This window comes from Urocitellus parryii, chromosome 14 (genome assembly GCF_045843805.1).
Source record: "Urocitellus parryii isolate mUroPar1 chromosome 14, mUroPar1.hap1, whole genome shotgun sequence".
Lineage (NCBI taxonomy): Eukaryota > Metazoa > Chordata > Mammalia > Rodentia > Sciuridae > Urocitellus > Urocitellus parryii.
This window is the reverse complement of record NC_135544.1, coordinates 17,865,830-17,880,436: the sequence shown is the minus strand read 5'-3', so window position 1 is coordinate 17,880,436 and position 14,607 is coordinate 17,865,830. Positions and strand designations below refer to the sequence as shown.

Here is a 14,607-nt window from a genome sequence, read left to right as displayed (position 1 = left end):
TCTGGTTAAGAACACACAAATTGATAAGGATATATAGCATACAAAAGCTACATTGCTTCAAACATAACTGCTGTGGAGACAAAAGAAAAAACCTAAATAAGCAATCAAAGTGAACCTAGCCAAGTAGCACACCCCTATATTCCCAGTGACTCAAGAGGATGAGGGAGACTGAGGCAGGAGGATCACAGGTTTGAGGTCAACCTCAACAACTTTCTCAGAAATTCAAAAGGACTGGGGATATAGCTCTGCAGTAAAGCTCCCCTAGGTTCAGTCTCCAATACCAAAAAAAAAAGTGAACCTAGATGGGAACTAGCAATCACTCATTTAAGTGAGACACGTAAGTTTATGTCTTCGCCAGCATTTCTTCAAAAACAGCTTGAAACCAAAGCACGTGACTAGTACTTTTTTGGCAAGTACAGTCACAAGTAACTGGGAACGAGGGCACAAAAGACAGGTAGAAAAAGAGGCAGAGAAAACAATGATGTATTATCTAGAAGCTAGGTCGACATCATTTCCTAACAAGTGCTATTGTTTGCTCAGCCCATGAGACATCTTCAGAGAAGCTGTAGGAACTATATTTTGTATTTCAGAATAGTAGTATATCAGTAGGGATGAATTTTTCTAATGGCTCCTGTCTTGCATTGACCAACATTTGCCCCAGTGAATTAGTACCCCTACATTGTATCTACTGCATAATGTATCACAGTCTGCAAGTCATGCCAGGCAAGCAGACATGAGCCAGTACTCTCCATCTGCTCATCTTTAACCTGCAGTCTCATGGGCTGGCTAGGCAGGTCATGCATCTTCTATCCTCACCAGCCAACAGTAAAGCTTTGGGGCAGGAAGCAGAAAGCTAGAAGCCAGGACCTGTTTGGTCAAAAAGTGTGTTTCCCTGATCAATAGACAAGGATTCTCAGAACCTAATGACAATACATTACTGCCACTACTGTAGAGATAGAACTCAAAAAAAAGAAAACAAACTACCAATATAGAGCAAGACCTATTTCTCTGGGACCTAAAAGAGAATAGGTGGCACCCAACTAAAAAAGCAAGTTCAGGCAGGACTCAGTCATGCTAATAGATTCAATGCAAATTTTTAATTGGCTCAAAATATCTCTGATTGGTCATAACACAAAGATCATACTTTATTACTAAAAGCAAATTATTTGAATAATAACTATTTACATTTAACTGTGTGATTAATTGTATTAATTAGCTAAATTGTTTATCTCTCAGATTAGGGGTTGAATTTTTCTTTAAAGGGCTAGACAGTTATTATTTTTGCAGGTCATTTTTTTCATGTCATAATGACTCAGCTCTCACTTGTAATGCAATAGCAGCCATAGACTCTGTGGAAACAAATGCATGGGTTTGTTCTATAAAATTATATTTACAAAACAGGTGGCAGTCAGGAGGATTGGGTCCATGGGCTATAGTTATATAATTTTCTTTCTCATCAACCTTTCATACTTTTTTGTGACATCTGCCCAAATTCATATTCACCCAATAGTGTGACTTCCAGCTGTACATTTAAGCCTGATAATTATTTATAATAAATTATATGTCATATCCCATACCATTCCTAGACCTAAAATTTGAAAGTGACATGCAAGTTAGCTTTGCTTGTGTTAAGATTTTTGTAAAAAATTCAAAACCAGGGCTGGGGTTATGGCTCAGCAGTAGAATGCTTGCCTAGCACATGGGAGGCCCTGGGTTCAATCCTCATAAAAATAAATAAAATAAAGGTATTATGTCCAACTACAACTAAAGTATAAATATTTAAAAAAATTCAAAACCAACATTTACAGCTTCCTTCAAAGCATTGCTTTCTTTTTTTATTTAGACAAATGCTCTTCTGTAGAGTGACCCTTGGAAAATCCTTTCTGCAATTCAGCACCATGAAGATGGCCCATGCCCCTCCAGGTCATCACTCAGTTATTGGGAGACCAAGTGTCAATGGGCTGGCATATGCTGAGTATGTCATATACAGAGGAGAACAGGTATGTTACTCATCAAATATGCATAATCAAAGTTACTAAACATGTCATTACAGAATATGAGACTTATTTATAAGACTTAGGACACCTCATTGGTACCATTTATCACTTCTCACTTCAGGCATAAAATAAAGATGTGATTCTTTGACATTAACTTTGCATCAGTTACCTGTCAGCCAGGTAATGGCTTTTTTAATATGAAAGACTGAAAAAAAGGACAGCTGAGAAGTAAAGTCTTAGGTCTCATGCTGCTCTTGATGGTAGCTGTTCTGAATTAATGTTCTATAGTGTTTGATGACCCAAGAAAGTAGTGAAGAGCTAAGAGCAGTTGCCATTTGATGGATCTTCTTCATGGGTGTACTTACCATGGCTGGTTATATGATTTGAACCTATAATTCTGATCATGGTACTGTAGCTTTCTCAGTCATAAAGCTGCAGTATATTTTATTTTGTCAACTGCTTGGGGCTCTGAAGTAAAATTGGAAAAAATACTTATGGAAATATATACTTAATTCAAACCTATCTTTAACTCTCACAGTACTGCTTCCAATGTGTCTGAAAACAAAAATTTTATAGTCTTTGTTGAATTTCAAATGAATACCATGATGAAAAAAATAACCTTTAGTAATGCTTATTGCTATTGCTTTCAGCAGGCAGAGATAAGAAATTTATACACATATATGTCCACACAAACATATGTGCTTAAATGTAAATGAAACTGAGCCCAGGTCTTAATCTCTTATAACATTCCCAGCTAGAAGGAACAAAGCCTTCTTGAAGAAACAGGTAATTTAAGGGCTGAATTAGGTACAAGGTGGACCTTAGATATCTTGTTATGCCACAGCTCAAAAATAAATAAGGCAAAACCATGGGGGCACATCACAAAGATACAGAAGCCAGCTTGAAGGAGCTCCCACTCAACAGTTAAACACTAAAATAAGTACAGTAATGAATTTTAAACTTTGGGGGGAAAAAAGGAATTTATTATTCTGTTCTGATAATAAAGGATAAATAAATGAGAGAGGAAGGGAGGCTCTTGATCACAGTAGGATGTCAAGGACAAATGGATAGTTCTGGAGAGAATATTGGAGTTGGAAAAATTACCATTTTGAACCATTATATGACTGCTAAATTTAGGTGCTAATTTCAAAAGGAGAATATTTGTATCATCTTTTTATTACAGAGTTACAAAAGAGGGAGGAAATACTAAATGCACATTGAAGAAAGAGGACAGTGCCTTGACCAGATAATTAAAATTAACATGAGGGACAGATGGGCATATAGCATGTCTCCAGAGAGCTATCCTAAGAAGGGCACCAACATCATCTATGCCATATTCGGGCCCAAAATATATAAATCTAATCAAAATGAACGTTTTTTTTTTTAATGTGGAAAGATTGATTTTTCAAAACTGTCAGCATTACAAAAGAGTAAAACGAGAAATTTTCCAGATAAATGTGGCCCCTAAAATTTGTTGATACTAGAAGTGAAAGGACACTATTAGATCAACTGATAAAACTGGAACAGTAGGTAGAAAAAAGTATTTTATCAATGTAAAATTATAATGTTGATACAATACAAATTATCTATTTTTAGGAAATACAAACTGGCATCGTATTTATGAGTAAAAGGCCCTAATGATGTATATAACTTAAATGTTTCAGAAAAAAAATAGGTGTGTGTGTGATTTTGTAGAAGGATGTACATGTATATATATCTAGATGGAGATGGGGGAGGTGAAAATGATAAAGCAAATGAGATGGATCTGGGTAAAAGTTATATAGGTGTGTGGGTACCATATTAACTTGCAATTTAAATTTGTAGTTGTTTCCAGATAAGTTTAGAAAAACAAACAAAAAATTTTCCATTTTTCTGTTTAAATTGCAAATTCCAGACTTGCAGAGAAAATGTTTTTTGAATCAGTGTTTATACTTGTGGAAATTTGTATTAGATATAATCAGTGATTTGTCACACATAAGATTGTTGTTTATCATAATGAAAAAATTAACCTAAATATTCAGCAGAATAGGCACTGGGGTGTGGCTCAGTTGTAGAACATTCACCTAGCATGTGTGAGGCACTGGGTTCGATCCTCAGCACTACACTAAAAAAATAAATAAGTAAAAATAAAGGTATTGTGTCCATCTACAACCAAAAAAATTTTTTTTAATTCAACAACATAGGTTAAATTTTTGTGTAATAATATGCCTGTTAATGCCTTGTATTGATATTATAAGTTATTTGTTTTCTTCATCTTTCATTTCTAAATATATTATGTTATCTATAGTAAACATTTTCTCTTCATTTGGATTGAAAGAAATAATAAGAAATGCTTAGAAAATAAAAGTAAGTTTACATTTCTGAAACGAATCATTCAACTATTTCCCAAGTAAAAGTTGACTTGGTAACTTACTTAAAAGTCTGGCAATTTAGCTCAGTGGGATACACCTCTGGGTTCAATCCCCAATAACCAACCTCCCCTCAACAAAAAAAAAAAAAAAGAAAGCAATCCTTAGTGTTCATTTTATTTCAGGGAAGGATACTCATTCTTCCACATCCAAGTAGACTTGCCTACATGGATAGTGTTAATAAATGTAGTGTCTACTAATTGAACAGTTTCTGGTGAATAATTTTTTCTGACTTTATGAAATTTTCCTTTCCCAACTTTTATATCATTCTCCTTAGTTACAAAGTCATCTTTATTCTTAGTGTTTGACACTTTCAAGAACACATAGATGTTATTTTCAGAAGATTGATGTAAGGAATATTATTTATTAGTGGGATTATTTCCTTAGGATTTAAAAAAAATTGATAGGTAAGCTACACTTGAAAAGAATGGCTCTCATTATAACATACATTGAACTTAAAATATCAGGAGTATGTTTATGTGTTTTACACTTCACATTAGACATAAAGGAGAGAGATTCTCTCATCTTGGTTGCTACAGAGAATTTGCCTGTTTTACTGAAATGGTCTGAAAAATGCAGAACATTTAACCTGGAGAAGAACAGACTATAGAATGGTTTTTAGAATGGTTTTCCATTATACAGAATTACTCAAGAGTGTATGACAGTCCCTTCTTCATCACTATGAGAAATAAACAGAGCATTTGAGTTTAAATTTTAGCATTAGGAATTTGGATTAAGGAAAATGTCCTGAATGTGAATTAACCAGAGTGGATGTTGAGTTTTAGGAACATAAAACAAGAAAAATATCTGTTTTTTATAACCAGCGTGGACTTAAAGTGACTTAACAGGGTGTAATGTTTTTGAGTCCATCCTAGTCCCTTTTAGTCTTGTAGTTTAATGATTTCTTTCCTTTAAATCCCTTTGAACTTTGATATGACTAATTGGTGTCTTAACTGTACACAGAAACAATTCAATAACCTAATTAGTAGGAACAGTAGCACTCATTAATAAGGGCCTTGAAGTAATCAATGCCATTAGAATCTTAGAATCTGACAAAAGTTTACATATGTCAGAGATCATCTTAAACAGTGAGCTACCAAAATGTGTATGTCAGCGTTCCTGACTTCTCTGCTTAAGCAGCTTATCTACAAGCATAAAAGAAGGCATCATACCAAGTATCAGAGGGAGTAAACTTCATTGGGACATAAGAAAGTAGGAACAAGCTTCATGCTCACTTTTAACATATAGTAAGTATGTGCTCCTCACCAACCTCAAGATTCTTTTCTTAACCATTAAACCATCTGATTAACTACTCTGTGTTTCCATTTTCTATAAGTATATGAGATTTGTTACATTCTTTACACTAAACTCTAGAATTAACAGTAAGCGTCTGACCCGGCTTGTTTTAGTACCTAAAAACTAAAATGCATTAAAAGCATTTTAAGAATTAAGCAGTATGCAAATTATAATAAAGTAACATTACAGACTCTTCAGTTATCGAAGCTTCAACTTAGAAAGTCAAGAGATTGTTGATCTTGATTATTCCAACAAACATACTAATTGATGGATCATTGCGATTTTTAACTCAAACCAGAGCAGACTGAAATTTTGGAAAAGAACCCGATGAATGGTAATGGCTCTACACATGCATATCAACTTTTAAAAATACATTTATGTTTATTTTCTTTTTAAAATACTAGCTGAGACATCTTAGGAGGCACTACTCTATGTTGAATGATAATGATGGTACTAACATTAATAGTAATAACCAACTCATTGAATTCTTACTATGACAGATCTATTGTAAGACCTTAGTATTTAGTCCTCATAAAAATCCAGGTATTATTACTGTTCACATTAATAGATGAGGAAAGCTAAGACATAGATGTGTAGTAATTTCTGTCACCTAGGATCAAAGTATACTAGTTTTAAAGGATTCAAGCCAGGTACAGTGGCACACACTTATAATCCCAGCTCCTCAGGAAGAAAGATCTTGAGTTCAGCGCCAACTGGAACAATTTAAATATCCTCCCCAGCTTTTATAAAAAGAAAGAGAGACAAAGCAAAAATTCAGTAACTCTATCAAGGTTTTGTTTGGTTTTTGTATTTTGCTTTTTAAATGTTAAAATGATTCAGTTTTTTTTTTTATCCCATGTCTGTATGCAAGTAATTTATAGGTCAGGATTCAACAAATTATTTTAGGATCCGAAAACATTTTGAGTACCAAGAAGTATTATTTTTCAGCCACAGGACACTCTGAAATACTAAGCCTAGTTTTATCCTCATGTTTATATTTAGGGTTGAAGAATTTTGCATAGTAAACAAACTAAGGGGGGTTTTTGTTCCTCCTCTCTTTCCAATAGCTGTCTTCATAGTGATTTCTGGTTAAGATTTGTAATGTTTTCTCTGGTCAGCCTTCGTTTTTCTGCTCCTATGGAGAAGTGCTCATCCCATTCCATTTATTGAACTTTGTTTTATTAATTGCAAGAATTTTAAAAAAGAAAAAAGAAGTGGTGGGGGTAGGGAGCAAGTCTAAATCTGAGCCATTATCTTTTCCAAATATGATGCCTGTAATTTGTTTCTTAAAATGGTCCCCCAAACTGTTTCCTCTAGGTTATGGGAGACTCAACACATTCACCCTTTCTCCTCCTAGCTCAGAGGGTTGCATCATTTTCTATGATTAATCTGAACTCAGTTGGACAGAATTCTTCTTTCATTTAACAGACTTTTATTGACCACATACTATGTGACAGTACTGTGCTGTATAAAAGATATTAGTGCTGCCTTGTGCAGTTGTTTTCCTATTTATGGCATGTGACTCTGTAAGAAGGGATGAACAGAATGTAACTATAGTTTTTAAAGTAGAATTAGGGGATTGGAGGTATGGCTCAGTGGTGAGCACTTGCCTAGCATGTGCAAGACCCTGGGTTTCATCCCCAGCACCACACACACACACAAAAGCAGAAACAACATCCAGTTTTCTGTATTGTGAGATTTATACGTTTATATACAAACAAGCAGGTGGACCTCCTTGTTGTTCAGACACCTGTTATTAATTGGATTTTGTAAGGTTCTAGGTCTATGTAGAATACTGTTTACCATCAGTAACCTCTGAAGCTTCCACATTAAATAAGGCTTTACAATTGTACCTATCAGAAGAATGAGTTGCTTTTCTTTTTTTCCGTAACAGGCATACCCAGAGTATCTTATCACCTACCAGATCATGAAGCCAGAAGCTCCTTCACAGACCTCAACAGCCGCAGAGCAGAAGACCTAGTGAATGCCCACTGGTAAAGACCAAGTCGATTCAAACCTGGGACTGGATTACAGTGGATTGTTTCCAACAAAAAAAAATCAATATTCTGTAAATCCCTGACAGCCTAGAAATAAGCTGTTTGTCTTTTATAAAGCATTGCTATAGTGATGAATATAGTATGAGTAACTGATACATACTCAACTGCTACTGTTCCCTTTGAGGAAATGTTTACAGGGGCGGCCTTTTAACATATCTCAGGCTCATTTCCATTGCAGTTATCCATTTCTAAAGCAAGGTCGCTTTGATCTACACTTGGAAATGGAAAAAAGAGAAGACGTACCAATATTGTTTCAAATGTTCACAACTTACACACTACATTTGCTTTGTTAGATATGGCATGTGGATATAGCAAATATGCACAGGCTCATTTTTAATTTTGTCCAAACACACATCATTGATGCTGGGGGTTTTGTTTATTTTGTTTGTTTTTTGGTTATTTTGAAAATGAGCCAGAGCCTTCCTGAGGATATTTTGCACAAAGTTATACTGACTAAAATCATTAACAGTGCAGTCCAAGCTTCTGGCTGAGCAAAATTCTATTTCCACATTTTGTGTTTGATTTTGTATCTGTACTTCTTGATAACAAAAATCGAGATGAAAAGGAAAAGCATCAAATTTTAGTTTTCTTTAATGAATTGGCCCATCTGACAAGAGAGCTCCCAATTTGAGACAACGTCAAAGCTGGGGACGACTACTTGCTCTTTCCAAAACAAGCCCCACTGCAGGGTTGTTCAGGATAGTGCTGGAAATCCCAGGAGAGCACAGCCAGGGAAATGTTAGAGTGAGGGGATTATGACTTCAGTTCCCAGGTGAAATGACTGGGGAGGCTGGGGAGGAGGAGCAGCATTAAGAAGAGAGAGGACCAAGTGATTCTCTATCTATTGTAACCCAGAAGGAGCAACAGGACTCCTCAGAGAATAAATAAATATTCCCTTCACTTAATCTGTACCACCAGAATTGTCGCCCCCAAAATTAGCTGCCTTATTTCCAAAGTCAATGGAATTATACTTCATTAGAGTCCCAAAAATTATTTCTTTATTATCTCTTTAGTTTAGAAAGATCCTATGTAGTAAATAGATGTACACAAATGCAAGAACTTTTTTTTACTCCAGATTTATTTTGAGTGGCATGCCTCAAATAGTTTATAAAGATCCCTGCACTAAATTTCTGAATCATTGCTTCAAACTTCTTAATATATTTAGACAAGGAAAACAAAAATTGAAACCAAAGCTTTTCAGTTATTTTTTTAAATGAAGATGGTAAAGAAGTACCATACTGTTTTCTTTGTGAAAGTACTGCTTGTTTTAATCAACAGTTGCCAAGTGCACATTGACACTTACAAAAAATTATCTCCTACAGTTCTTACACTTGCCCTGTTCACCTTAATTTTCAAAAAGAAATTGTGTGCATTGTTTTATTTACTTGACATGCTGTACATCTATTCAGCTCTGAAGCAAAAGAAGCATAAACATGGTGGGAAAATAGGAAAAACGGTATGACACAAACTTGCCATTTCAATTTAACATCCTAAAAACTAATTTGGGTTTGTTGTTGTTATTTTAATGCAGGCTGATGAAGCTGTGACCTCCTTTAATCTCCAGAAGTGAAATAAAATGGTTACATGCAAAAATTCTAGAAATAGGTCTTGATATACACATTTTGCTCTCTCTTTCCCTTTTTTTTTTTCTTTTTTTTTTTTTTCCTGCTTGAGTACAATGCTAGAACTAAGCATCCACAGAGTAGTTTAAATTTTATCGCTGAATCTTGCATGGGTCCTCAAAATTAAATCAAGAATATTAACCTCAGTTGTTGCTTCTACTGAAGTTTCAGACCCAGGCTGGGTGTTTGTGTCTTGGCTACATGTTTAGTAGCACTAGAAGTCCATATAAAGCTTCAAAAATTGATACTAAGAGGGTTTTTTTTTTTCTTCCTTCCCTTCTCTTTTGCTGTGTGTAACAAAGGGTTGAAGAAATTGCCATCTGTGTGGTTTTCAGTAGTCGTGAAGTGTGCATTACTTGCCCCATCCCTTGGCATAGTTTTAAATGGTAAACACAACTGTGATTTTTAGTTACGTAAAAGAGTTAATATGATATAGATATGGAGAACTTAATAGCTTCATTAAAAAGATAAACCACTACCCAACTGTGGTTATATGTTGTGTTGTTTCCATCACACTGACCAGATTAATGGATGTTCCAGTTTTAAACTTGAGCCTTACACTTGGAAAAGTGAACTGTGGTTCATTATTTAAACTGCCGGTATTACATGTCTGATGTTTTGTGTACTGAGAAAAGATGCTGTGTAGTGGGGGGTGTTTGCAGTGCCTCTGGTCTTGTAATCATTCAAGTATGCAGTAGTTTTTGAAAGAATATTCTTATATTATCTGCTGAAGAATGTGGGTTAAGGGAGATATCACAAGAACCAAGACATTTTTTCAGAACTTGAAAACCAAGCGTCATCATGAGTATGCTCAAAAGTTGGCAAAAATGTTTTACATTTGGAAATTACTTTTTCAGAGTAGTAAGAAGAACCTCTGGCATTAAATTAAGCTGAAATGTATTTAATTTCTTGTGTCTGAAATATATAGAAATACTAGCAAGATCGGGACTTCCCTAAAATGATGTGTTTCTCAAACCAAATGGAAGAGAGAATCTGAACATCTCCACCAGTTTTACCACAGCTGTAAATCAAAGGGGTTCTGTCTAAACCTGATGGTTCCAGTTTACCAGGTTTTGGCCAACTGGATACATAGCTATAAATTAAGTGTCCTAGACACTTTTCTCCTTGTACTTGACCTTCAGTTTTCCCCAGATTGCTAGTCAAGAATTTAAAATAGCTCCAAACATTACCTTTGATCTCACTCAGTGTCCTTCTTTCTTCATCTTAGAAAAGAAATCTAGGTACTTCTCCATTTTCATATCAAACCAGAACTTGGAGGCCTCATGCACTCTCCTCAGAAGATTCTAACCGAATGACAGCATGGAACCCAGAGTTTAATTCTATGCAAAATTACAACAGTACAACCAAGATTCTTATTTTCCTTTTCATTCTTGGAACTTAGAATTCCAAGCTTTTCAAGCAGCATAAGTAGAATTAAACAATACCAATGTCTTCATGAAACGGCATCCTTATGCATCATTGAGCTTGATGTTAGCCATCTCCCCTTGCTCTCAAAATAGCAAAGTACATTAGAATACACAGAGAAATGCCTGAATGTGACAAGCAAAAAAAGTAATATAGATTAACATTCTATCACTGATATTATACAAAAAATAAAATTTTGGTTAACACTAGAAAACAACATAAGAATGCAAGAAGTTGTCTAGGTTTTTCTCTATTGCAGTATATTTCCCTATTGCACGAAGGATTATTGGATATTGCTCCTCCCACCCTTTTCAAACATGTGCACTGTCTGGATTCCTGTAAATGGCCTTGCAAACAGAAATGGTGTATTTTTAATCACTTTTCCCCAGTGTGTTCACATCCCATTAGTGTGATAGCTATGATAACAGCCTTCTTACTGTGTTTTCTGTCAGCCTAGTTATCTTGTATAGAGTTATAGACTTTAGTCATTCAGCTTATATTCAAAACCAACATTAAAATAGGGTTTTACATGTCAGAAATTTATTTAAAGGCTGAAATTAATTTTGTTTGATGTCAAATCAATGACAAAAAAATGAAAATAATATTTGAGCTATCATTTGACACATCTAGCATATAACAAGGTAATGCATTCAAAAAATACCATCCAAAAAAGAGATTTCTTCAAGCAACTCATGCATTCTGCATTTAATAGACAAGTAAATATTTCTAAATAAGAAAGCCTTAACTGTGGCAGAAACTTTTTAACCTTTTATATTCTAATAAATGTTGAAAAGTGTCCATGAGTCAGGCATGTCTCCATGTATTTCATATCTGTTAAGCTTATTTCACAAGGGTCTATTTCATAAATAATACTCCCTCTCCTACAGTGGGGCTGATGTAATAGTCCATTCCAATCTGTTTGAATCTGAAATTCTTCAGTTACCAGACCTTCTGGTTTGGAGAAATGCTAGAAAGACTTCATTTGAAGCCTGTTAGGTTGATGTATAATAACTTGATATCTTGAAGAATTTGAATGATATGAAGTTGTTTTTTAATCATTTTAAAATATAAACTATGTTGTATTACACTGAAAACCTTTCAGAAGCTGAAAATTTTATATATTCTGTAAGACCCAATATTGTTATGCTGTGACCAGCTTTAGTCTTCTGCCTAGAGTTTGGCCTCCTATGAAATGACACACTGGAGAAGATGCATTTTGACTCTTCATTCTTTCTCTTTTCATATTGCCACATCTACCTACTACCATCCTTTCAAAGAGTTTTCTTTATCTGTATACTTATTTCCATATACAGCAAGAATGCCCTTGGTTGATTCAGAGCTTTGCAGAGAACTGCAGTTAAACATTGTAGTGGGATGTAACTCACATACCCTCTCACCTCTCCACCTCACACCCTCTCACCTCTCTCAAAGTTCTGGATGAAAAACTAGAAAACACCTCAGTGAAATTAAGTAATAGCCTAGATCCAGAAAATGACCTTGACTATATAACCATTGTGTTCATTACATAGAACACTTAATGTGCATATGATACCTGCTTCTGCTCCCATTGGTTTAAGCTTATCTTTGTGGTAGTAATATTTGTCTTTGTCATCTACAAAACTGAAAAGGTACTTTGATAAACAAGGTTTCTCAAAAACATTTACAAAACCAGCTTGGAGGAAATTAGAGTGTTTCCTGGCAGCAGCATTTGGAGTAGTAATTGTATTTCTCATTGTGATGTTTGTCTGTGTAAGTAACCAATGTAGTGACCCTTTGGTTTGTTATTGGTGTTGTTTTTATTTTTTGTCTGTGACCCACCAGTGGCAGGTGGTTCCAACCCCTGCTTCTTTCTTTTTACATTTGTCTATTTGTAGGATTGCCAGATAAAACTCAAGATGCCCAGTTAAATTTGAATTTCAGACAATTTTTTAGCTTAAGTACATTTCATGCAAAATTTGGCATACCCTTATCATAAAAAAAAAGAACTATTCAATGTTTATGTGAAATTCAAATTTAATTGAACACCTGGATTTTGTCTTTTTCTAAATCTGGCAATTCTACTGATTTAGTCATGGAAAACCACTTACAGCATGTAAATTCTTCTAGTCTTCATTATCGTTTGCCTGGAATAGAAGACCTTTTTTCTCTCACCCTCTATTTATTTCCAAAAGAGGGCATCAAGGAACTTTACCTGCCTCCATGGTAGGTTTCTATTTAAAACATATTTGTGATCATATTTAACCTGTAATTGTGCTTTGGCTTAACGTCTAACTTACAGTACTTGTAATTGATTAATATTCAATAAAAACATTTGTAAAGTATACTGTGTGTAGATAACAGCTCTTAAGTATTTTCCTTTCATTTCATTCTGACCAACTCCACACAAATGACCTGAAACCATAGAATTCACATAGCCACACTCCTTCTGTTTTCCTAGTAAGATCTGGGTTTGAGGTGCCTTATCCTCACTGTAGCCAGTATGGGAGTTTACGAAAGTATAGCAATGGCAAGAGAAACATGGGTTCCTTCAAGAAACATCTCTTAAAGGCAGTGGACCAGAGTCAGAGCTCACACCAGTTCGAAGGGCAGCTCATAGGACCTCTTGGTTGGACTTCTCAGAGGCTCCCTCTGTCCACCTCTCACATTGGAGAAGGGAAGGGGAAGAAAACCAACTTAAGTCATGGTAAATATTAAAGACCTAACACAATGCCTGGCATAGAGAATGGGGGAATTTTACCATTTCTTCCCCCATCTTTTCTCCATACTTAGTGATCCATTAGGTAGCAACTTAAAGCTAGAATTCTTTACCAGAGGGATTATCAGAGTCACAAGTAGTCTTGGAAATTAAGTACTTGGAAGCCTTTTGTTAACCCTGCAAATAATAGTAGCTGTCTTAAGGCCATAAGAGTTCCTTCTTCCCACCCGCCCCCCAACCACATCCCCAGCCTTCTTTGGTTTTTATTTTGAGACGGGCTTATCTCAAAATACTTTCCCCTATCAGACCCAGCATTGTTACTATGTACCAACCTCTGGCTATGTGTAGAGTCTCAGTATGAGTAGAAATGTAAACAAAAAGAGTTGATGCCATTATGTGATTTTATGTCACCAGTGTCTCACGAGATCAAATTCTAAATGCTTTTAGACTCAGGTGCTCTGCTTTGATTATCCTTTTAGAAAAACTAGAATATCTGAATTGTGCACAGAAAGCAAGTGGACTTTAAAATAACAGAATTTCAACAGCTTGGTTTTGCTTGATGATACAGAAGTATCTGATTTTATAACTCAAAACCACAGTGGGTGGTGACTTATCCAAAGGGCAGAGGCAGAAGGCTACAAATCGCTTGCTAGACTGGATTGATTTTTTAAATAAAATTATTTGCAAGAAAAATAAATCCTATCGATATAAAGGGATGGGTGTTTCTTAGGCAGCAAATTTTAAAGAACTGTTTTTTAATTCCATTGCCTATAGTGCTTGGGTTCTTGGGACACTTCTCAGAGTAGAGGCAGTATACCCTATTTATAGCACTGTAAACCTTTATCTTTTGGTTTGGCTCACTCTTCCTCATTTTATAATCCTAAAACAGCTCAAAAGACCTCCATGCTAAAGGAGCACCTGATTCTACATTGGAAATAATAAAAGAGATAATCTGCTCCCATCCAGTTAGGACCTCACTGCCAGGGTTTCTGATTGGCATCTGCTCTGAAGGTCTGGACATAGGAAAAGGAAGTAGAAAGGGTGTATGTCTTCATTTTGGCCAATTTCCACCATAAAACTGCTTCAAATATGGTAGTAGGTCACATG

General features: G+C 35.3%; 1 protein-coding gene across 3 annotated transcripts in view; it reads left to right on the top strand.

The window, feature by feature from the left end:
- Positions 1-13,083, top strand: part of Tnks (tankyrase) — a 202,420-nt gene extending 189,337 nt beyond the window's left edge. For all 3 annotated transcript variants that reach the window (XM_026402901.2, XM_026402900.2, XM_026402898.2), the window contains 2 exons: positions 1,844-2,000; positions 7,596-13,083. In XM_026402901.2, coding sequence (XP_026258686.2) covers positions 1,844-2,000; positions 7,596-7,682 — 244 coding nt within the window. In that variant the 3' untranslated portion in view covers positions 7,683-13,083. The remainder of the gene's footprint in view (positions 1-1,843; positions 2,001-7,595) is intronic.
- Positions 13,084-14,607: the final 1,524 nt, after the last annotated feature.